The sequence below is a fragment of the Hakea prostrata genome, chromosome 3, assembly GCF_041222555.1.
Source record: "Hakea prostrata isolate BN-2017 chromosome 3, UWA_Hpros_2, whole genome shotgun sequence".
Lineage (NCBI taxonomy): Eukaryota > Viridiplantae > Streptophyta > Magnoliopsida > Proteales > Proteaceae > Hakea > Hakea prostrata.
The window spans coordinates 72,536,937-72,560,933 of NC_142602.1; the positions used below are offsets into that span (position 1 = coordinate 72,536,937).

At 38.6% G+C, this 23,997-nt stretch overlaps 2 protein-coding genes across 2 annotated transcripts; one reads left to right on the forward strand and one right to left on the reverse strand.

Moving 5' to 3' along the window:
- The first annotated feature begins 1,357 nt into the window (after positions 1-1,357).
- On the forward strand, positions 1,358-17,665 carry LOC149022995 (high mobility group B protein 15-like). Its single transcript, XM_089150878.1, has 7 exons — positions 1,358-1,630; positions 1,940-2,224; positions 5,319-5,397; positions 15,861-16,023; positions 16,152-16,280; positions 16,419-16,819; positions 16,923-17,665. The coding sequence occupies exons 2-7, from the start codon at positions 1,983-1,985 to the stop codon at positions 17,364-17,366; spliced, it is 1,458 nt and encodes a 485-aa protein (XP_089007004.1). The 5' UTR covers positions 1,358-1,630; positions 1,940-1,982; the 3' UTR covers positions 17,367-17,665.
- Positions 17,666-20,028: 2,363 nt separating this feature from the next.
- LOC149022996 (ethylene-responsive transcription factor ERF062-like) lies at positions 20,029-21,679 on the reverse strand. Its single transcript, XM_089147377.1, has one exon. It carries the CDS (start codon positions 21,614-21,616, stop codon positions 20,366-20,368), a length of 1,251 nt encoding a protein of 416 aa, XP_089003503.1. The 5' UTR covers positions 21,617-21,679; the 3' UTR covers positions 20,029-20,365.
- Between the last annotated feature and the right edge of the window lie 2,318 nt (positions 21,680-23,997).

Consider the following 23,997-nt stretch of genomic DNA (forward strand, 5'->3'; position numbering starts at 1 on the left):
AGGGAAGCGAAGTGGGGGGGGAAGAAAAAAACCTGGTGCTCTGATGCCATGTTGAAGATAATATTAGTTGAAGAAAACAAGAGAGAGAGAGAGAGAGAGAGAGAGAGAGAGAGAGAGAGAGAGAGAGAGAGAGAGAGAGAGAGAGAGAGAGAGAGAGAGTCGTCTGAGTGTGCGTATGAAAGAGCACGGAAAATAATAATCACATTGATTTACGGAAAATAGTACATAGCTTTATATAGAAACAGAGTCCCTCTTCATAGTATTCTTGGAGTATTTCTCTGTATAGTTCTAGGAGTTTTGTGATTGTGGTGTTAGGACTCTAGTGTTTTATATTACATAAAATATTGATTAGGAGTTTGTACCAATCAGTATCTCCTTTGGGTTGTCTAGTGTCTTTGTGAGTGCCAATTGTAAAGTTCTTTTTGTATGTAATAACTGGTGTTTGATTAGCTGTAGGACTTCTAACATCAGTAGAACTCTTGAAAGTTTGATCAGTTGTGAAACTTCTAACAGCAGTGGAACTCTCGGAAACAATCTTAGTCATCGTATATACTTGAGATGAAGTAGCGACTAGGATGTTGGTTGATTTTCCAGATATATCCTTAATAGTTAGTAGGTCCCACCTAATATCTTGATTTATCTAAGGATGCAATTAATATTGGGGTAACTCATTGGGGTTGATAATTTTTTCAATATACTTTTATTTATTAAAAATGCAAAAGATTGAAGCCAAACACTATTATTAATCCATCACACATCGGCACCTTCTTATCGCATAATGTGAGATGTGCCGTTCATAGCGGAGAGTCATTAATGACACGTTTATTTTTTCAAATCACTCGCTACCTCTGCCTTAGGCTAAAAATCTGTCTTTTTTTCCTATTTCCCCCTTTTCTCATAGTTTTCCTTCCTTTCTTTCTTTGTTTTAAAAAGTAAAGCATAAAACGGTTAGTATGTATACATCTCTCGTCTTTCTTTCTTTTAAACTTCCTCTTAACCCTTAATAGTAGGTTTAGAATTTTGATTTCTTCTTATTTTTTCCCCCTGTTCTGATATCATCAAAAAAAACATACAACCGTACACCATAAATTTTATTTCTTCTGGGTAGGTTTCTTTCTTCTCTGCTGCTTATGTATTTGTTCGTATTCATATCAAATACTATATAATACAAGACCATGGAATATACAACAGAAACAAAAATATCAGTTTGATGGGTTTTGTCTTTCATGAGATGTCAACCCAGTAGGATGTGAATTTGTGATAATGGTGGCATTCTAAAAGTTGGAATGACTGGCACCAGGTTATTTGAAAACTCTATAGACTTAATGGGTTCGTCAGTGTGAAGAGATATAAATACAAGTTATTATTATATGTCAGTAATGAACAGAGTTATGGCGATGGCTGGTAAAGCCGTAAGCAGAACCTCTGCTTCTGTCATGGAGTTATTTGAGGGTCTCTTCCTCTCTTTCAAAAGCTTGATTGAAATAGGGCATTGCAGAAATTAGCCTATAAGGGCCATTCATGGCTGTTGTGCCAGTTTTGTCGTATGATGGAGGTTTCTCGAGTTCTGAATTTCTTTATAGTTACAAGGTGTTTGGATGGTTCTTCTTCTGCGTCATTAGCTTCATGGGTATTTGTTTTTTCTTTCTCCTCTGTTACTCTTTTCTTTTCTGGATCCCTTGAGATTCCCATATTAGCTTATGTAATAAATGCTCTATGCTGGTGTTGGTTCATGATTTTGGTTTTGCGGGTTTTGTGCTTGCTTTACTGGGTTACTTTGCACTTTATAATCTTACAATTTTGTGGTTTGCTTATTTCTCCATCGAGTTCATTGGTTTGGGCTTCGCTTCTGATTTTGCATGCAATAGTTGTAACCGTTTGGTTTTCTACTTATTAATCCTTTGTCTTTTTTTTCTTTCTCTTCCTTGATTTTTGACAGTTACAAGGCTTAAAACCCGCAAAAGTTTTACTAGGAACAGTTTATGGAAAACTTGGTTGAGAGAGGAAGAGGAACAGAGGATCAGGGCACGAGTTGTCGAAGAGATTTGGCAATGGTGTCATCTTCTTCTGGATGTTATGCGAAGCCATTACCGATTAAAGAGGGACCTTCCACATCCCGTCCATATCCTCCACCGGTTGCCAAGTACCAGGATGTTGTAGCAGACAGAAAGCTTTTCATGGACTCGCTCGAGAAGCTTCATTCTACCATGGGAACTAAGTATATGTAAGGCTTATTTTTTGATTTTATTAGACTTTTTTTTTTCAAATATAGACTCTAATTTCTGCTTGTACTTCTTATAATTTTTGATTTTATTAGACCTTTTTTTTCCTTTCAAATATACTCCAATTTCTGCTTGTACTTCTTATTTGAAACAACATCAATGTATGAAATGGTCGATTGTTGGTTGTATTCTTCAAATTGTAGATATGTTAAAACAAACACTGAGAAACAAGAAGAAACGAAACATCGCAAAAATGACCCAATTTTACATGGTTCGCATTAATGTGACTCGCTTTATCCACAGGCGAAGCTGTAGATTATTCATAGTCTAATAGGAGAAAAATACAATAGAGATCTCTCAAGGACACCTTGGCACTGATACCCTATCATGACAATCCTATAACTACTACTACTTGTTCTTGCTTACACCAAAAGATGGTAAAACTCTGTAATGCTCCTTCAAATCAGTTGGACCATTGCCATGCCTTTGGTAACACCGCCGACCTTGTAAAAAATTCCAATTAATTGCGTCCAGGAATTGTTGGAGCAGGCCAATCTTCGAGACACACATAACAATTATTCCACAGGCGAAGCTGAAGATGATTCAGAATGTACTGACAGAAAAATTAATAAAGATCACAGCATTGATAGAAAACTCATCTCAAAACCCTAACACAAAACCCCCAAACCACTTCTTTTTATTGCTTACACAACAAGACAGTAAGACTTTGTCATGCTCCTTCGAGTTATTTGAACTTTGAACCATCTCACATGCCTCTGGTTCCATCTACCATCACAGGCCTTGGAAAAATATCCAATGGAGTTGTCTCAAAAGTTGTTGAGACACACATAACAATACTTCCATGAGTGAAGTTGAAGATGATTCACAATGTAATAGGAGAAAAAGCAAAAAGAGATCTCTCAAGAACACTTACGCAGCACATATCACAAAATAGGACAAAAATAATTGGAGATCTCTCAAGAACACTTAACATGGGACAGATAGAACTCTCTTCTCAAAACCCTACATGAGAACCCCAATTGGACCTTGAAGTTGGGTTGAACAGTCATCCATGCCCTCTGGTATCATCTCAGGCATCAGAAGAAGTCTCTTTCTGAGTTGCCCCAAAATTCATTGAGCAGGCCAATTTTCAGATGCACATAAGAAGATACTACTGTTTTTGGTCTCATGAAGAATATTAATTTATTATGGACACCAAGGCTGGAGATTTGTATTTCTGTACGGTTTGCCTTATAATCAACACTTTTATATAAAGATTTGTTGATATTGCCAACTTGGTGCTCCTCATGCAAATAAGCTATATATTTTGGTATAAGTAGCTCACGTAAGACCCTCAGAGGATTGCGTTAACAAGTTCTCCCATGAGAATTTAGAGAGTAGAAGGTGGCAAGCCTCTATGTCAGAGATTTCATGGCTGGCTTGAAAACCCTTGATGTACGTCTGAACATGTGGCTATCCTTTTAGTCTCTTGAACCGCTCTTGATTCCTGTTGTCTTACCAATCACGTGAAATATTAACTGATAAGGAAACAAATAATGCTTATTAGTGCTAGTTTTTTGTCTGTAGGTGCTGAAGTTCCATATCTTTTGATGTCATGGGGCATAAATAGGAAAACCCTTGATGTACGTCTGAACATGTGGCTATCCTTTTAGTCTATTAATGGTTAATATAATATGTATGGATTCTGATACTTGTTTCAAGCCAAACAGGGTTACTATATCATGTTTTTATTATTAAATACTCTGTATTAGGATGCATTTCCTTGGCTAGCTTGGTTGCAGCTACTTGTTCATTTTCATTATTGTTTTACAAAGAAGCTTGTCAACCATGATTTCACTAAGCGTGCGGATAACTTTTGGCTGTAAAGAATGGAAAAGTTTCTTTCTTTGTTGGATGCAAATTTTATATTAGGAGTTCCATGGGTCCCCTGGAGATCTGTTTTGTTAGTGAATCTGAATTTATTATTAATTTTTTCTTTCACCAAAGGATGGAAACTTTCAGGCTGTTAAGTTTATTTTGTGATGGTAGGTGCTCGTATAAATAGAACTCATGCTTCCTCCTATTTCCACGGAATGAGGCATTTGAGTGCAACCTGTTGTATTTTTCATTCAAAATTTCCTCCTGTTTCCTTTTTTCTTCTTGGTTGATATCATCATCTGCTGTTATGTTAGTTTTTTTAGCATCATTCATGAACATGTTTGTAGATTAGTTAGTGAAACTTTTGTGACATGTGTATGTAAGTCACTTGAGCATGATCTAACTTATTGACCCATAATTACATTCTTGCCCTATTTTGGCTAAGGGCTTGGGATGACCTAACTGAGCTCTATGTTGAGTCATTTTATGTAAGACCTGATCCTTAGTTTTGATTTCTGTGTGACAAAAATCCTGAGCTTTCACCATTTGATGAAGAGAGCAGCCCCAACAATGCTGTGGGGGGAAATTGGCTGGTGCAACATTGATTTGATTTCACTATGTCTTTGGCCTCTTGGCCTTTCTCACCCCCTAACCTTAATCTTTTTTTCAGATGGAGCCAGAGATCACCCATTCTTATTGGAGGGAAGCGTTGTTTGTTTAGATGAATGGTGAACCTGATGGATGCTTCTTCAGTCTTCTTTATTGTATTGCATGAAGCTTGGTGTGCATTGTATTGTTTTGCTTGTGTCTTTTGGCTTGGATGGGTGCTTCTTCTTTATTGTATTGCATGAAGCTTGATGTGCATTGTATTGCATGAAGCTTGATGTGCATTGTATTGCTTGTGTCTTTTGGCTTGCTGAATTAATGCAATTTCCTCAAGTGAACAAAAAGTGAAATGTGCATTGGGTTCTGTGTTTTTCTCTTCATTTATTCTTCCATTTTTCTTAGAAAGTAATATGGCATCTCAAATTGTTGATTAAAAATTGTTATTTTTTATTAACACATTATATAAATGAGTTCTTTGGCAGAAGAAGCTAGGAATGAATGCTTCACTATGTAAACTGTTCTTGATAAATTATTTTAGTGAGTTGTTGGAAACTTGGAACTTGCTTTTGTGCTATTGACATTTTCATTGCTTTCATGGGATTGTGATTTCAGGATTCCGACAATAGGTGGCAGAGAGCTAGATTTACATCACCTCTTTGTAGAGGTGACTTCACGAGGGGGTCTCGGACAGGTTAGATGAAGCAACTCTATAACATGCTTATTTCCTCTTTATCATTGGTCCTACTTGGTTACTTGTTCGTGTCAATTATTATATATTAATGTGGAAAGAGGGTGCGTTGGGAAACAGTGAAAAATAAATTCTCTAATCATACTACCTCAGTGATCAAAGCTTCATGCTGGTGATGTAACGCAGGTTCTGGGTTAGCCTTCAGGATCTTTCTTTACTTAGAACAAGCTAATAAATGGGCTAATAATGAGGTTAGGATTATCAATGGGACGGTTTGGGTGTGGTTTTGGGATGATTGGAAAATTATGGGTTCTCCTATGGGATGGTTTTGGGGAGGAATTTTCTCTAAGTTTAGGTTAACCAAAACCTTGAATGGGCTGGAGAATTGTGTATCTTTGGTATGGGAGGTTTTGGGGTTTTAACAAACTTCAAGATAGGCTGGTTGATTGAGATAAATTGGGGTTTTAACTAACCCTAAAGGGTAGGACCTTGGAGGGAAAACAATTCAACTTGTGGAACGGATGGGGTAAGGGTTTAACAATTTGGAAAATGGGGGACGGGGAAGATCGTGATTAGGTATGGGATGGGTTCTTGGAAGTCTTCAAGAATCTTGACCTTCCCTCACACTTTGTTTTCTTTTCCTTCTTCTTTCATTCTTTTCTTTTCCTTCCTTTCTTTCTTTTCTGTTTTTCTTTCTTCCTCTGATGCTGCCACAAGATCAAGAAGGGGCAAGAAGGCAGGGAGGGAGATGGGGAGGGGCTGGAAGGGAGCTGTGGGGTAAGAGAGGATGGGATGGAGGGGGGGGGTGAAGGGCTGCTGCCGCAAGGGAGAAGAGGTGTGGGGAAGAGGTTTCTGCTACTGCAAGAAAGGGGGAGGGGTGGGGGTTCCTTGTGCTGGCTAGGGAAGAAGAGAGAGGGGCTGGAATAGGAGGGGAAGGGGCTGCAAGGCACTTACTGGTTTAGGGATGCTGCTGTAGCCTCGAGTTGAAGAAGGTGATCACCAAGAACAATACTGAAAATTTCAGAAACTCCTCGAACTTCTCAGCCCAGGTCGTGTGGTAGCTTCCCACACTTCTATTAATCTTCAACAGTCCTTACATGGAGGTGGGGGGCTAAAAATTTGCCTTACATTGGAGGGAAAAGACTTTGACTTAAATAAGAAAACCAAATTGGACTCAACTAGGGAATCCTTTATAGATTAGGATCCCCATTACAACTCAATAAATAATTAACAACTTAACTAATAACCAGGACCACTAAGATAATAAGGAAAATAAAATTATTTAAAAGTAATCTTGGCAAATAGATTCCAACTAGGAGTCTCACATAGACTAGGATTCTTAATTGTCTTAACCATGACATAATCAATTAAAGGAAATAAAATAGATCTAGACTCTTCATGAGGCAAGGAATCTCATTGGACTTAAGGGGCATAAAAAATGACCAAAATACCCCTTACGGCATTTGGCCAGCCCTGGTTGTCGCATGCCCAGGGGCTTTTTTGGGCCTCCATGGGCCTGCTGCCTGGTTACATCAGCTGGTGTACATTGTATGCAAAAACAAAACCATTTGGAAGGAGATTAGTTTCCTTGAACCCCACAAGCATTGATGTAGATTGTAGCATGATGTGATGCAGTGAAAGTTATTGTTAGTGAGTTACTATTCACATGAATGGTAACCGAGTGGGGTTATATTATTATTGGAGTTCTATTTTTACCCCCTAGTTTATGTTTGAGTTGTACTCTTAGTTGGGAATCCTGATCAAAGTTTACTTTCTCTCTCTCTCTCTCTCTCTCTCTCTCTCTCTCTCTCTCTCTCTCTCTCTCTCTCTCTGTGTAGAGTCTTAGTAAAAAACTGGTTACTGTTAATGCGAATGATAACCCTAGCTCTACTTTAAATCCATTACTGACACCATGTAAGTGAATAGTTGTCCTAATTCTACTTTGATTTGTGATTTTTATTTCTTATGGCTTGCCATTTGAGGCTATCAATAGAGTTGTATTTTCTCAAGAGAGCCCGCGAAACATTGGTTAGCTTTGAGAGAGTTTTTCATTCTCCCAATCCCCTTCCATTGAATTCTTCAGCTTAGGTCTACATTGTTAAGCATGGGTTCGTGAGTATAATAGGTAGCTAATTAATTTAGTTTTATTTAGAATTTGTTTAGAGCTGATCTGAATTGTTTGGGTTAGTTTGAAATTAGCTTGGGATCCTAGTTTATTTTAAAGTAAGTTAGCTATCCTAAGTTAGAAGTCTGTTTCATTGTCTATTTCTAAGTCTTGAGTCAAGAGCTACCATACTAGGAGTTATATTATATGACTGTTTGACCGGTAAAAATACCCATTCGATGGATGAATATTGTAGAACAAATTATTAGTAATTTGGCTTATGCAACTTGATGGATTAATATTGTAGACCTGATTATTAGTAATAATTTGGCTTGTGCAACTTGGTTGCTGCCTATTCCTTTCTCTGGAAACCTCTTGGTGTTAAAAATCCAGTTCCTTGCTGGTTCAAAGTCTAGGAGATTGTGGGTGCTAGGTGTTAAAAGTCTAATTCCTTTCTTTGATTGTGGAAACAATCTACTACGAAAAGATCACCAATTCTAATAGGTTGGGAAGCTTGTACTTGGTAAGAAGGTCTCATCTGAGCGGCTGAGCCATCTCTCCTGCTTCCCTTTTTCCGTTTTTGTAAAGTACTCTGATAAAAACTACCCACAGCCTAGACCTACCATTAGTATCCATCCATAACCCACCCCACAGCCTTCTCACATCATCCCCTTTTTCCTACCAGGAGTATGCACAAATTTACCATCCAAGATCCAAGGGTTTAATTCAGTTCCCCAAGATAGCCAAATTTCAAAATTAGATCTACATCAATCTAACCATCAGATTTTCCTACAACTTGGAGCATCATCCCCCAAGTTTCCTCTTCATCTCCACCCATCTGTAGGATCTTCTGATCCATCAAGCTGTACATTCACCCCATGGAAACCAACATTATTTTTGACCCTTTAAACACTGTGTTGAAGAAATCATTATTTATTTATTTATTTTTATTATGGTTGCATTCAAACTTGACTCCTTATACTATAGCCACATCCCATCAAGCCAAACTTTAGGCCTAACCATTACCCAACGAATTTCAGGAAACCTATTCTTCCCTCCCTGTTTGAGTTGATTCTTGTTAGAGAGTGAATACTATATTAGAAAAACTAATAAGGGTTAAGAAATAGGGGTAATAAAGGAAATTAGGGTAGGAAACATAGGAAAGATCTCGTGGGTTTTGTTTCTTTCCTTTTTTGTAAATGTGATCTTCCTATAATAAATAAAGAAAGCTCTGATCTTCCTATAATAAAGAAAGAAAGCTCTCGAGGATTCTCACATCGAGAGTGAGAACTCTCAAATCTTTTTCTCATTTTTCTCTTCCTTCTCATTCTCGACTCCTCCTTCTGTTTGATTCACATGGTACCAAAGCCTGCTTGCTATTCAAACTATCAAATTCCAAGTTGTATTAGTTCAGAAAACCCCTGCAACACTTAAAGAAACTTCGCAGCTTGGTTTCTGAAGACTTAATAGTTTTTGTTTGAAGGGGGGGCAGCACCTTACGCTGGTTTCTGGATATTGTTATGGAGTAAGAAGTTTCTAAACTTCTATTTTTGTTTGAAGACTTTAAGCCACAACTTCTGGATTTGAGGTTAGTAGTTGGTTTCTGAACTTTTTATATATTAGGAGATTTATCTGGTGATTGCTCTACAATTTCGAGCTCTCTGTTTAAACCAGCAGTTGCACTGCTACAATTTTTCTGCAAATTTGTTCTGTTGGAAGATTGGATATTGGTCCTAAGATATTCTAGTTTGATTTTTCTGGGTCTGCAACAGTGATTGGTCTGTTGTGGGTTGGCTACTGGTTCTGCAGTTTTTCTGGGTTGATTTTCTTATGAGAGCAATTCTGGAAAAAGAAAAAGAAAAAAGGCATTCTCTAAACCAGTTGGTTAGGAGGCTTGCCTCAGATTCTGTTCTTCTACTGCGAGTATATTCTGCTACTGAGAAGAAGTTATTTATAGTTGGAAACTGCTGTGAGGATCAGTTCTTTTTTTTTTAATTTTTTTTAATTTTTTGGTAGAAGTTGGGAGGATCAGTTTTGTTATTGAAGAATCTTGGGGAAATTTACCTCTTTGTTGATGCCATTATATTTCAGACTTGAAGTCTTTTTTTGAGAAATTATTTCTGAAGTACTGGTAGTTGCTGCTTATTTCTTACTGCTGCTGACTTGTTTCTAGTTGAAATAAAGCGTCTCTTGACGAGACTAAGGAAAGATTAGGGCAGTATGTATACATCTGAAATTAAGTCTGAGGCCAAAAGTACTATTGCTGAAATCATGACAACAACATCCCATCGTATTTCAGAACAAAAACTTGAAGGGACTGTTAATTTCCATCAGTGGAAAAAAATAGTCAATGTTGTGTTGACTGGTCGTGGGCAGCAAGACCATCTCACTGTGTCAACTGGGAATGATACATGGAAGACTATAGATGCTCAAATTCTAGGACAGATGCTGAATCTATGGAGAGAAATATTGTTGACTTGGTTACGCATATTGACACAGTGAAGGAGTTACGTGATTACCTGAACATTCTATATTCTGGACGTAACAACCTCTGCCACATCTATGAGGTTTCACAGGAATTCTTTAGGGTTGATAGGAAGGGTAGACTTTTAACCCAATATTTGCAGACTTTAAGAAAAAATGTGTGAAGAAATGAATGCTATCCTACCCATTTCATCTGATGTAGTTGAAATGCAAAATCGGTGGGAATTTATGGGAGGACTTGGGAAAGAATTTTACTCAGTTAGAGCATAGATTCTAGAGGGGAGATAAGGTACTGTCACTATCTGAAACATTTTCTTGAGTGCTTCGGATGTCTAAAGAAAACTCACATGAGTCCTGCCCCACCAATAATTGTGCCTTAGCATCTTTACTCCAAACCATAGCTTTAGAGGAGGGTCAGGAACTGGAGCTACTTCTTGGTGTGGGGGTGGAGGATCAAGAAGAACCCCCAATACTCAGGGATCTACTGATTCTGCTAGGTTTGTCTGGACTTGTTATCACTGTGGTCGTACAAGACATATATAGAGGTTTTGTTGGAAGCTTCATGACAAGCCCCTTAGGTTGCTAACACTGCATCATCTGAGTCATCTACTATTGCCACTTCACAGTTAGATGGGAAGACTATGAAAATGTTTGATGAAGTATATATTCGCTACACCCAGTTCTAGGCACTTTAGTCTCAGCCACCCACTGCTGTCTAATGCTACAGCTTGTGTGTCTACCTCCCCTCCTTGGATCATTGACTTAGGAGTGTCTAATCATATGACCTGAGTCTCAGGTAACATTTCATCCTTTTGCCCTTTCTCTCTGTTGCGACCCTTGCTAATGGTTCCCATGCTAATGTTAAAGGAATAGGAACTGTCTGTCTCACCCCCACCTTATCTTTATCTTCTGTCTTATATTTACCTTCGCCGATCCGATGGCAGAGAATCTTGAAAAACTCAAGTTTCCCTTTAACTTATTATCTGTTCATAAGTTAACCATCACTTACGACTGTTTTGTTACTTTTTTCCCTGGTTATTGAGTTTTTTAGGATCTTACGACGAAGAGGACAAGTGATAGAGGCGGTGAGTTGGGAGGGCTGTACTTGTTTATTCCTCTGTTGAATGTTTGAGCATGTCTACCCCTCACCAAATTCACTGTCGTTTGGGTCATTCTTCATTAGATGGTTTGAAAATTTTGGATAAATGTTTTGTTCAACTTCTTCTTTACCTTGTGAGTCTTGTCAGTTTGGAGGCTTCATCGTGTAAACTGTCCTCAAATTAATAGTAGGTAGACAAACCTTTTTCTCTTGTTCATTCTGATATTTGGGAACCATGTCCTATTACTTCTACTTTAGGTTTTCAATATTTTGTTACTTTTGTTGATGCTTATTCAAGAGTTATGTGGATATATATAATATAATAAAAAGTCATTTTGAATTGTTTTGTGGCTGAAATTCATGCACAATTGGGCTAGTTATCAAAGTTCTTCGAAGTGGCAATGCCAAAGAATATTTCCCCTCTCCTTTTAATGCATTTATGACATAAAATGGCATTCTTCATCAATCCTTTGATGTCGACACCCCACAATAGAATGGTGTGTTAGATTAGAAGAATTGCCATTTGATGGTAGTCACCCGCTAGTTATTGTTTGAAATGCGGGTCCCCAAATCTTTTTATGCTGATGCTATCCTGACTGCTTGTTATCTTATTAACAGGATGCCCTCATCAATTTTGAAAGGTGGTATCCCATATTCCTTATTGTTTCCTAGTAGTCCTTTATATGAGTTGCCTCTTCCTGTATTTGTGAGTGTTTGTTTTGTTTGGGACCAGCGTTTAGGTTTGTCTAAGCTTGACCCAAAAGTCCTTAGGTGCATGTTGTTAAGAGATCAACTACAGTCTATTGTACTTTTGTTGGAGGAAACCTTGTGTCTTGGAAGAATAAGAAGCAGTTAGTGGTTGCTCGACCTAGTACAGAATTAGAGGCCTTAGCACTTGTCACTTGTGAGTTGATGTGGATTAAGCTTTTTTTGGGAGGGTCTTGGTTTTGACTAGGAATCACCTATGTCTCTTTGGTGTGATAACCAGGCTGCCATCCATATAGCAACAAATCTTGTTTTTCACAAGCGAACAAAGCATATTTAAGTAGACTGTCACTTTGTTTGTGAGAAATTACAGCAAGGACTGATTTCCATTCATCATGTTCAAACAGGAGAGCAGTTGAACATCTTTGGGGGTTGAAAGAGTGAATTATATTTGTAACAAGCTGGGAATGTTTGATGTTAATTCTCCAGCTTGAGGGGGGAGTGTTAGAGAGTAAATGCCATATTAGAAAAGGTAATAAGGGTTAAGTAATAGGGGTAATAAGGAAAATTAGGGATCCCAATGACAGTTTGGAGTCCATATTGGACTCAATCATGGATTTTAATTTCTTTCTTTTTTTGTAATTGTGATCTTCCTATAATAAAGTAAGAAAGCTCTCAAGGATTCTCACATCGAAGTGAGAACTCTCAAATCTTTTCTCTCATTCTTCTCTTCCTTCTCATTCTCGACTCCTCCTCCTTTTCTTGTTCAGTTCACAGTTCTGAATAACGATCTTGGCGCCCTCATTCATTTGAGGCTACGTTAAGGGGAAAAGGTGACTTGGTACAGCAGTAACCAAGTTCTCAGGCAGCGACACACCTGCTCGAATGGAGAAGCAGCATCATCATCCATCCAGAAACTTGAAGATCTGGGAGGACTGACAACATTCTTCAGAGATCATCTTCTGTAGTAGCAGCAGTTCTCAAGTTCCAGCAAATGTGGATTGAACCAGAGAAGAAGAAAATTGAAGGGTCAAGAAAATAGCTGTGGGGATAAAGGTATTGCAGCTCTCTCAACGAGGTTCCTTATCTCTAGAAGTCAAGATCAGTAGCAAGGCCCTAGCGTTTCTTATCACTGAAAAATGGACAAGAGTGAAGGTAGCTGTAGAGAAAAGTTTCATTGTAAACTTCATGGGGAGGGCACAGCCTATTACATATTTATAGAGCACTAGTGCTTTCTTCAAAGATTAGAAAGTACTTTTTCTAAAACTTAATTAAAAACTTACATGAGAATAGAAAGTACTCTCTCTTTAAGCCTTTTAGATCTCCTTGCTATATCTTGTGGATCCCATCTTGAGTTTGCACATGCAAATTCTCAGATGATCCTGGCGGCTGTAGTAGGCTCCATGATTATGTTCAGGAGCCCTTTTAATAAATGATACTCAAAAGACCAGATTGCCCTTCACTTAAAACTTGAACTACTAATTATTTGAAAGACTATTATGCCCCCATGATCTTGGATTTGGGAAACACACAACTCTTTGGTTCAGCCCATGGTTGTTAGGCCCTCTGGCCCAAGGATTTAGCCTTTTTCCAATATTTCTTGCCAAACAGCTTGGAATCTGCATCACCCAACTGTGCCTATTCCACTCCATAGCATCTTCTAGTTGCTGGCCATTCTCTGCCACAGCTCAATTGCCACTTCAATTAATCAAGCTGCTTTTTAAGGTCGTCCACAATTGTTTGTCCTCAACCTAATTGTTCTTCTCCTAGTTTTTGTCTTTCTCCAAACACCCTTTACAAACCCCTTAAAACCTACAAAGAACTATCTGACAATCAGGAATATTATCATTTTTGGATCTAGTCACCTTCACAGTCCTAGAAAAACTCCATCCATGCTGCATCTCATTCTGACCATTATTACCTTAGATTTTGTTCATCGTGTTCTTTCCTGAAACCCAGAATTCAAACCCTAATTTGCTGCTATTTCTATTGCCGCTGTATTTCACCGTCAAAACATTATGAAACCTGTACTGTTAGATTCCCCATCGTTCACTTGACATAACCCTACCATCAAACCTTAGGTTGTACGGAACCCTAAGCCTTGTTTTGACCTAACTGAACTTACCAGTTCATAACAGATCCTTGTTACTGGCTTCTAGTTGGATCCCTTCCAATCTGAAACTACATCAAGTGCATTGCCTTTTGGGGAAAACTTATCTTTTCTACTACTGAGCAACAGAGGAACCCTTCTTATAATCTTATCTGCAACAGTCGTACAAATGTTGGAATAGATGGCCTCCTTCACTCATCGCCTCCTTATATCAAAATTTTGCTTTACTTTTGTGTGAAGAGGAAAACAGACAATAACAATTTACTAGGGTTGAGAAAACCCTAGTAAATATAAGTGGGTGTGGAACGTTAAGAGAGAGGGGAGTGAAACATGGAGGGAGGGACTTGAATGGCTATATATAAACTATTCCTGCCCCTCGTTTGTCTAATTAGATGAAACTCTTTTTAAGTTTTGCTCCATTTGGACCAAGTGGTCGCCATCCGGTTCAAGTCTTTGGGAATTGTCTCTCTGTGAAGCAGTTTTAAGAATGCATAAATTTTGACCCTCCCAGACCCTGCAATGGTGTGAGTCTTGTTCATTGGGTATGCCTTTAAACTCACTCTAGACTTTCCTCATTAATGATTACCTATCTCATGGATATGAATCATATGAATCAGAGTTTATAGAGATGAACTGCCTGTTTTATTAATTGAGGTTGGGAGGGTGCCAGGCTTTTGTTTGCTCATAGATGCAGGAAAATCACTACCCTGTCCCCATGAAATGGAATACCCACCTGGTTGGATGCTTCCCATGCTTGTGCAGGGACCATGCAGAAAGTGGATAAGATGGTTTGATCTAATGACCACGTGAATGGGTTCACCAGAAATGAGATCTCTTTCTGTATTATATTTCTGAAGACCAGTTGATTATTAGCCAAACTATTCTGGAAAAGGCCTTTGTAATGACCTGGTGGTGGGTTAAACTGTTCAGTCAGCCTGCTTCTGTCAGTTTATGCCTCGACAATTGTGATAGTATTCCTACCTCTAATTTGTGGGACACTGAATACTTCTTTTTAGTTATTCAATCTAAATTGTGAACACAATCTTGGTGCAGTGGTCAGATTCCTAACCACCATTTTCTGTTAAGTGCAACATCCCTATCTTAATAGGACTGTGAAAAGTAATTTCTGTATTCAGCTTCTTATCTCTTTACTATTTGTTCTCTACTTTTCTTGCCAACACACATACTTCTTTTTTTTTTTTTTTTTTTTTGGGGGGGGGGGGGGGATTTGTTTGGTTGGGGGCTTTAATACAGAATCAGCTTTATTAGTGGTTATGATCATTTTGTTTCTGTGTCACTGAGGGTCCTCCTGATGATCCCGAATCAAACCTAGTTGCAGCTCATGATGTTTTTTTCACATTGGGTTAGGTTTGCTACAGTAAGACATAAAGTAAATTTAGCCTTAACTGTTTGTTGACTGGATTACTTTGCAATTTGATAAGGATTTAACTGAAACCCATTCATTTCTTTGTTTTTGGATGTGAATTTTATGCTTACTATTCTTTAGTTCCTTTGAACTGCCCTGCTCTGTTACTAGTGTGGTTGTCCTGCTATCTAGGAACCTGGACATTTGAGGGTCCCTGGAAGCTAGGAGACTCCAACAAAGTGGCTGAGTCATCTGGATGCCCTTAGCATCTCATTAACAACAACATTTTCCAATCAAAACTTGGTGATTTTTTTTGTGCTTCTTTAATGTGGTACACTTCAAAACATGTACTAATCTAGCTTGGCAATTAGGTTTTGCTTAGTAGAGGGGAAAAAAATTCTAAGGAAAATTAGATGACCTCTGCCCGATATGGGATTTCAATGGAATAGGATGTGACAAACCTACAATTAAGGTTGAGTGAGTGGAAAGAAATGGCAAAGAAGGATAACTAGATGAAACTTGCCCAGTATGACATTCTTTTCAAGAAAATATAGTTGTCTCATTTTATAGATACTTATTGCCTCTCCAAACAATACAGGTCATTAGAGACAGGAGATGGAAAGAAGTAACTGCTGTTTTCAATTTTCCCGCCACAGCTACAAATGCATCTTTTGTCCTGCGCAAGTACTACATTTCCCTGCTTCATCACTATGAGCAGATCTACTTATTTGGAGCCCAGGATTGGACCTCACCCCCTGCTGGTGAGTGTGTTGAACATCTGGTGCCTTTGTAAATGTTTAGGTCTTTACTTTTATACTATTAATCCTGGGAAAGAAAGGGGAAAATGTGTGTGCTAATTCTACAATGATGTATGGAAAATGTGTTGCAGTTCCATTGCATTCTCCAATTCCCATGCCAGTTCCACCTCGAGGGCCAGTAGAATCAGTGCTACCGTCAGCTGAAATGCAAACAAGTGTTAGCGTAAAACGGAGGAAAAGTACTGGGGAGTTCCTGCCAGGTGGTTTGTTCATTTCTTATACATCTCAAAGTTTATGAAGGACTTCAACCGTCTCCTTATGCATATTAGCTTTCTTGTTTTCAAATGCCATGTCCTTGTTCAAAATTTCTAATTATTTCCTCCCTCTTGTGGCTGCAGCAAGTCCATCACCGCCAACACTTTGCCCTGTTGTTGGGGTCATTGATGGAAAGTTTGAACATGGCTATCTTGTTAGTGTCATGGTTGGCACTCAACAGCTGAAAGGTGTGCTGTATCATGCCAATGAACTCTCAGTTGGCCAAGTGCCACAATATCCTGGTTTCCTTGCCAATAATAGTGGCATGGATGCTGCTGGGACTGGCACACGCCGTCGTAGGCGTCGGAAGAAATCAGAAATAAGAAGGCGAGACCCTGCACACCCAAAACTTAACAGAAGTGGCTATAACTTCTTCTTTGCTGAGCAACATGCTAGGCTGAAACTACTCCACCCTGGAAAGGACAGAGAAATAAGTAAGATGATTGGTGAATTGTGGAACAAACTAACAGAGCCTGAGAAAGCTGTAAGAAAAAAGCATTCTCTGTCTTCTGTTTCTAATTACGTCTGTTAAATATTGAAGTTCAAAAGCACTTGGTTCTTTTTTTCTGATTTAATATGGATTTCAGGTTTACCAAGAGAAAGGCGTTAAAGATAAAGAGAGGTACATAAGTGAGATGGTGGTATACAGGGAGAGACAGAGAACTGGAGGAGTTATCAGTGATGCTGTTCCAATCCAGCAGCGGCTTGCAGGACCAGATGTAGCAATGGTGGAAGTGGATCCAAATGTAGAAGCTGAAGAAGGAGACTCCCTTCAAACAATTGAGACAGACACTAGTTCTGGACTGTCTGATTCTGGAGAGGAGAAAACTGCAGACAAGGATTTGGAGATTGAAAAATCTCATGTGGAAGGAAATGGATCTGAATCTGCCAGTGAAGTTCCAGGGGTGAAAATGGAGGAAGAGGATATAGAGTTGCAGAACAAGGATCAGAATATAGATAAGGACATCTCGGGTTTGGATAATGTTTCAGGCTCCATGAAGGAAGATCAACTAGCTAGTGAAGGACATTGATCCGATGAACGACTGGTATTATTCTTGAAAAGGTTTCAGCTCCGGTCATTCATCATTTTAGGTGCTTTTATGGAATCAGGTCATTGTTCCTCTAATTTGTAAGTGACAAAGCAGTAGAATGTTTGTGATCTAATATTCAGTAATACCATTTGTCTACCTTCGGTGTGCTCTTGTTGTTCATTGCGATATGTTTTCAATTATTCTAAATTTTCATTGAATTTTTCTTTTTCCTACTTTATGATATACTGTTTTGCCATCAAAACCAGTCCTTATGAGGGATCAAATTGTCACTCCATCCCCTTGCTAGCTTTCCCTTTATAGAAAAAGAAAGGAATAGAAGAGGAGTTGATGGGTGACTCAAACTCTTCCCATTGACACTTTTTTTTTTCTTTTCTTTTTTGGGTAGGGACTTTCAATGTATTGGTTTCTATTAGAATGCGGCATAATCAAGATCTGGATGGATGTTTTTTTTTTTTTGGTAAACCGCACTTTATTCAAAAGCAGAACGGTTACATACGCCCAACTCCTGGGATAACAAATCCAGGAGCCAGGGAGAGCTCACAGGCAAAACACACCTGGAACCAACAGACAGACCACCACGGGCCAAAGCATCAGCAATCAGAAATGACGGATGGATGTTGGTAGTTGGTGTTTTGACTTGTGTGACGACACTGATTCTGGGTAGCCTAAATTGCATTTAAATTCTTTATCCAGCTACCCAAATTATCTACAGAGATGTACGATATTAATTATATCTTGAATTAGGGTTTTGATATAAATATGTACCTCTTTTTTCCTTAATTAATTTTGAAGAAAGTTGAAATTAGTGGAGTGTTGGTAGCCGTGAGTTTTCTTCTCCTTCAGGGTTTTTTTCTTCCTTTCTTTCCGTTGTGTGATTGTTCTTAGGATTTGATCCTAACACATCCTTCCTCAGATTGTGATTTCCAGTGCTACATATTCTATCAGAAATAAATAGCTGCTATCTACGAATTTACAACTCTCAGTAATTTATGTGCCTTAGAAGCTAAGTTTGATAGGCACAGAGGCATGGCCTAAACGTACAGAATGATTTATATAATATAATTTTTTTTTTGGGTTAGATGACCTCTCAAGGTCTGATGTTCAGACTCAGAAGCAACGTAAGTGAGACAATTTTCATCATCCAACCAAACCACTGCTTCTTCTGGTGCAGATCGAATTCCACCCTCATCTCTTCAAGTGAGACATGTAGATGTTCTAGACTAGAGGACCAACTGATCCAACCTCTTGATGTTGTAAAATTGCTTTTGCCTCTTTTGAGTCTTTATAGTTTTATTATTTGATCTTAAAAATGGTAAACCTGATGGCAACAGCTTCTGCACAAGCAGATTCCAAGAGGACAATAATATCATTTAGATTAGCAAAACAAGCAACCTTGAGCTTCTGAGATGAAGAGAAAGGATTCAGAAAAGAAGTTAAAGAACCCATTTCTTTTGATTGGGTGGGCGGACTTGGTTATCCAATAGCTGAATCCATCACCAAAAGTTTAAGGTTGGCTTGTAGTTGCAGAAGAAATGGCTGTTGCGAGAACCCAACTCTGGGCTGTTACGCTGGGATTTGAACTAGTTTTGAGTTCAAATCGATGGATTTTGAACAAAACGTGGTGTTTCAGTATGGACTGGGGACAGAAAGTGTCTCAAAAAGCCTTGGAAATAGGTAGCCATCATGCAAATGAAATGATGCTTCATCCTTCGATTCAGAGGAAGACCAAAGATTATTTATTGCCTCAAAGACTGTAATCTTGGAGCTTTATCTATTTCTCCTGTTTCTGGTGTAAAGAATAAAATCTCAGTGCTGAATTAAGCACAATAATTCCATGAACATTGAGAAAACAAGAGAAGAAGAAGGTGCAAGCTTTGCTAAACAAGGAAGGACAGAGAATACTACTCGGGCGCAGGCACAAAATGATTGTTTAACTCGCATACAATTTTGGAATAGGCTTACAGGCAATGCAAATAAACTGCTCTGCTCTGCATTGCATTTCCCATGGAAGCCTGCAAAGTACACCATACTTGGGAGGTTTACCTTGTTCTTATGAGTATCTTTTATCTTTAAGAGTAAATGAAATATCAAACGTTAGAACAATTTTTCATATGATACTTAGCATAAATTTTGGTCCATATATCAATTAAACTTGTGGAAGGTGCCCTATAATAAGGCAGCAATTACCCATGAAAGACTATCCATCAACACCACTAGAGCCACTTCCAAATATATGGGAGGAAGTTCTAAATCTTTGATAGCATAAACTCAGAACTTGGTGGACCCATTCATGATTTATGGTCCCCCATTCATCATCTACATTTGTTCCTGATATTCTACTCAAGTTGTCCCCACCCCTGTTTTTTTCTCTCCCAACCCCACAAGGAATCATTTCCAATCTCCACTTTCTTAATTTGATAGATTTAGCCTACCAGAGATAATTTCATACATTCCAAATTTGGAAGCCTTGTAGTCTAACAAAGAGAATAAAGAGATACACTGTGGTTGTGTTCCCCCATGGCCCATTTCCCAGTTCAACCCAGTTAATGGAATACCTGTACCTTGATGGTAAAGAAAGGAAGAAGAATAAAAGAAAGATACACTGTACAACAACAGAACACGGACGCAGGGAAATTGTCAATGATGCACCATTTCATCAAAAAGTCATCTTGATAATTCAAAAAGAAAAAGCAAAAAGTAGAGATCCAAAGTTTGAGTCATATTGAGAAAAATCAAAAGGAAAGGAAAAGCTGAAAGCAGAGATCCAAAATCTGGAAACCAATACTGCAACTAAAACTCATAATCTTCCTACTGACATTGGTCGAGCTATAATAAGATTAAAATAAACAAACATACCCACTTGAAGATCTATATGATCCTTCATAACTGATGGGTTCACTGTAGTTCTCAAATTGTTTAGCATAATTCTGTACCATATCCAATATTTGAAATCTTAAACAGAAAACTGAAATTCATTGTTATGAATCAGACACTGGAAGGGCATCCCAGATCATGTCCATGTCCAAGGAAGGCATTCTACTCAAAAGAACTGCATCCATATCTGATAATAACTCCTGTTTCTTCTTGATCTCAGCCACTTCAGAGCCAATTCTATTCTCCAAATCAAATGCACACTCCTTTTTCATTGGCTTTTGGCACAGGATTTTGAGGTTTGAACTCTGAGATTTGAGTTTCTTGGGTGATGAAGGGGGCGGCGGCGGCGGCGGTGCGTTAGTGGCTTTCTTTTGATCACTGAACGCTTGTAGCTTTGCTTCCAGGAGGGCTGCAGTGCTACCATGAGAATAGTTGGCCTTGAGTTGCTGCTTGAGGTCTGGAAAGTTTAAATGTGCATACTCCCCCCTTAGTTTGTAAGCTGCTGTGTCATATGCAAAAGCAGCTTCTTCAGCTGTGTCGAAAGTCCCCAACCACACCCTTGTTCTATTCCTTGGTAGCCTGATCTCTGCAACCCACTTCCCCCAATGCCTTTGCCTCACCCCTCTAAACAGCTTCCCTGGAGATGAGCTCTTTTGGAGGAGATGATCTTGTACTCGTCTTCCTCCGGTGTATTTCATCGGCTGTGTCTTGGTGGCTCCTAGCCAATGCTCACTGAGGCCTTTCGTTGTGCAGTTCATAAAATTCTGATTCATCTTGAGCCATTCAATTCCAGATTGGAGCTGAGTCTGATGAAGTTCATGGACAGGGAGTAATGGGTTCTGTGAAGTTAACATGGTTTGACACCTCTCATTCCTGCCAACTGTATTGGCAATATGTGTGCTGGTCTCTATGGTATCGGGTTCCTGCAAAAACAGAGTTAAATTCGGAAGGTTTGAAGTAGTTGGTGATGAAGATGGTGGTGAAGGTGCTTGGGAAACTCGAGACAATTCAGGGAATATTTCTATGAAATTTACAGGAATAAAGCTTTGATGGATGTCATCAGCTCCTCCACTTGGTCCTGCAGAAGTTGTTACAGAGCCAGCACAAGCAAATGATCTGCTTCCCTGTTCTGCTACCATAAATTGAGGGGTGAATTTTGCATCAGTCGTAGCATCATCTGCCGAGGAACTACACTCAGATGAAGGTGATGAAGACCTCATTGCACCACCGCCGCCGCCGCCGTCGTGACAAGTGATTGGATCCATTTGCCAGTGTATACCGGTGTTCATTCCATGAACATAAGATGGCAATCCTTTCTGTATGTAGCTTGACATCTTGGGGAACTGACCTTCCATTCCAGGAAGGGAAGAATTGAGAAGAAGAAAAAGTGAGGAAGAGCTGTAAAGAGAATGATGCAAACTAAGTCTCTGTGCTATAAATATTTAAACTTGGCACAGCTCATGTGACAGGTTTCTGTTAAGCATCATTAAAAATAAAAAAGGACCCACCAACTGTTAGTGAAGCCTAGTTTATATCATCTGAGTAGGATCCCTGCTTAAAATTGAAAAGCTAACACCTTCCACCTCATATTCGTGCTTGCCAATACTCAAAAGTTTCTATAAGAAGTATAGAACCAATCGAAAGCTTACAGCTCATACAGTTCCAGCATAACTGTCATTCATCTCTCTTGGATGGGTTTGTTATTATTCTTCCATGAAAGTGACTGGAATGGGAACAAACCTCAGAATCATCTTTGCTTTTTATGGCTTTAAGTGGTGTTTTCTTCCAGTGATCATGTGAGCTTCTCAAACATCCCACATGTCCTTGTATCACCTTTTACCTTCTTCATGGTATTTAATATGAGAATTTCTCAGTTTCCTCTTTCATATTTTGTGCCTAAACAGCAAATACTGAATAATGGATTCAACTAGTTCAGTTGTTCAAACTAATCTGGAAATACAATCTGTAGTACGAGCAGATATGCTGGTTCCATGATCTAATCAAGATCAAAACTAGCTAAGGAGACATCAATATATTCCATCATCCAAAAAGTCCCCCTTTTCTTGGAAGAATATAGATATGATGGTGTGTGGAACCCATGACTAATATGTCTGAAGTCATACTATATGTGATCTGTCTCTGTGATCGATGAATCAATCATCATCCTCCAAGTCAGAGATCTGGGGATTTTTCAGAAGCAATATATGCCAATTGAATTGTTCATATTAATGAATTGGCCTAATTTCATATAAGTTGATACTTCAACCAGAAGTCTTCATAGAGTGTTAACATCACAAAGCCTATTTGGTACTTACTTATTTGGCTTTTCTTTATACCTTTTCCACATGACCTTTGAGAAAGATGAAGGGACAATACACCACCTCAGCAAGGTTAGCAGAAAAGTGGAAAAAAAGAAAAGAAAAGAAGAGAAGAGATCCATGGACCATACCTAGCTACTTCAAATCTTGAGAATTGAGACTCAAAATGATTAGAATCACTCAAAATTTTCTGTATTGAGATGGGTTGGAATCTTTATCTTGGTAATGTAGATTCCAAGACATTACAATGTGGCTACATGTAAAAATCTCATCCATTCCTTAAAAACTGTAAAGGGAATTATCTATAGAGCTCTCTTCCCTAGGAGGAACTGTACTTGGATACAAAATCATGAACACCTATAAGGTATGTTAATAAGCTTGTTGGTGAATCACCAAGGATGAGAAGACTCTAGAGAGGAAAAGATGGAGAGAGGGAGAGGCTTTGAATTGTTTACTTAATTTTGTCAGATTAGGTTCATTCATGTCTAACTTCAACTTGCAGTGCACTAGTTTAAACTTTCTTATTAAATTTGATCAAGCACATGGTGCTTGCTAAGCAAAACACTATTTTATCTCACTGCTGCTGATGATTATTAAGAGAACTAGGGGACCTTTTTTTTTAATGTTGCTTTTTTATCCTTCTCTACTTTTCAATAACTTCTTTATTTCTTGGTGGTTTCTGGGCCCCTATACCAACAAAAGACAACAAAATATACATAACAAAGCAGCTAACTTCACTTACCACCATAGCTTTCAGAGCCTTCCAGGACTTCGATCTGAATAAATTAAGGTCAATTTGGTTCAGTTTAAGGATCAAACAGGTGATGGACTAAACAAATAATTGCATAGAAATCATAACCAATCCCTCCTAATAACTTTATTAGTTCATCAGATGTGTAACTATGGGCTACATCTTAGAACAAATGGTAGAACACAGGGAGGAGTTCACAACCTTGAGTTTCACCAGATGCAACATGGGTTTTAATCTAGCTGTTAATCTTTGAGGATCTTATTCCCTGGTTGGCATATCTAGCTTCTTCACCACCAATCTGAAATTTCAAGATATGTTTCTTTTAATAGCTGCCAGGTATGTCATTCTGCTCGGCAAGTCAAGAAACTAAAGATGCCAGCCGAATCTACAGCTGTGGGGCTTGCATTTAGACCAAGAACCATTCTCAAAATTTGACCTACCCATTTAGTCCCATTTAGTCTAGGCCGTCTACTGGTCAAAACTGCTGAGATCTGTATGTTCTGTTGCTTGCAAAATTGGACTCACTCAACCCCAAGGGTGGCTCAGTTGGTAAAAAACCAATTATCTCTAAGTAAGAGGTTAGGGTGAAATCATGTCTTATATTTAAATTACATGTAGCAGCTATCCCTGAGGATATGGTCAAGGTGTGCGTAAGCTGATCTAGACG